At 60.6% G+C, this 1184-nt stretch overlaps 1 protein-coding gene across 1 annotated transcript; it reads left to right on the top strand.

Annotated features, from left to right (window-relative positions):
• Positions 1 to 716: 716 nt before the first annotated feature.
• Positions 717 to 1060, top strand: RASL12 (RAS-like, family 12; the record flags this gene model as incomplete). The annotated part of the gene is made up of 2 exons (XM_010149476.1): positions 717 to 790; positions 866 to 1060. Coding segments are annotated over 2 exons (269 nt in total), but the record flags the coding sequence as incomplete, so codon positions are not given.
• Positions 1061 to 1184: the final 124 nt, after the last annotated feature.

Genomic DNA, 1184 nt, shown 5'->3' with positions numbered 1-1184 from the left:
TGATTTTTTTTTCCCTTCGTTTGAGTAATTAATCCCTATTTTCCTAGGCTGGGCTCCAGGGCGTGGGGAAGAGCCATAAATGATTTATTGGGGCCGTTAGGGAGATATGGACCTTGTCCAGGAACCGACTCCAACCCCTAATAACTCAGCGACTCTTAGGAAAGAAGAATAAATCCTTTCCTTCTCCCATCTTTTTTGGGAATGTGGTTTCATCTTCCCACGTCAAAACCTTTCCGAAACGCATCCGTTAGGACCCGGCTGGGACACGGCATCTTCCTCCCCGGGGGAATGGCTGAGTGGTTCTCCCTGCTGCCCTCCTTCCCGAAGAAAGGGGTGCTCCTTTCCCCTGATTTATTGGGAAGCAGCCGCGGAGTCCAGCCCCCGGCTCGCTTTATCTCACCAGGTCGCGGTCCGTAGATAAGGGCTGAGCCCTGGGCGCAGCGGTGGCCGCGCCGGGCTCCTTCCCCTCCCTCCTTCTCCCATGGGAGCCCACGCTTGCGGCACGCAGGGAGGGAAAACCAGCCGCCCCCAGCCGGCCTTCCCGCAGCATCACCCCCAAAATAACGCTGGGAAGGAGTGAGGCGGGAGGCACTGGCGGAGGATCCTCACTAGGGAATGGGCTTTTTTCGTGGTGCTCCAAGCACCCAGGGCTGTTCTTGGCTTTGGGGAAGACGGGATACTCCAGCCCATTCCCACCACCACTCCTCTCCTTGCAGAGGACACCTACGCCTCAGAGGAACTGGTGGACCAGCAGCCCGTGCTGCTGAAGGTGATGGACACCGCCGACCAGGTGAGACACCGGGATGCCGCGGGTGCCAACCGGCGCGACCCGGAGATGGGCTCATCCACTTGCTTTTGCCCCCAGGATGGCCCTGGGAACTGCGAGCGCTACCTGCGCTGGGCCAGCGCCTTCCTTGTCGTCTACAGCATCGATGACAGGAAGAGCTTCGAGGGCTGCCAGCGGTACCTGGAGGTCCTCACCCTGCGCGCCGGGAGCTGCCCGCGCCGCCGGCCCGTGCTCCTGCTGGGCAACAAGCTGGACATGGAGCTGTACAGGTAGCGGGCGCGGGGCAAGGGTGTCCTCGTCCCCCCGCCATCCCTCCAGCTGGGATGCAAAACCCAAATCGGAATTTTCAGGTGGTTATTTCCACCCCTGTCAGTTTTTGCCGCGTCCCCCCGCAGCT

Source organism: Eurypyga helias, unplaced genomic scaffold (assembly GCF_000690775.1).
Source record: "Eurypyga helias isolate BGI_N326 unplaced genomic scaffold, ASM69077v1 scaffold30593, whole genome shotgun sequence".
In the NCBI taxonomy this organism is placed as follows: Eukaryota; Metazoa; Chordata; class Aves; order Eurypygiformes; family Eurypygidae; genus Eurypyga; species Eurypyga helias.
This window is presented reverse-complemented; position numbering and strand designations above follow the sequence as displayed.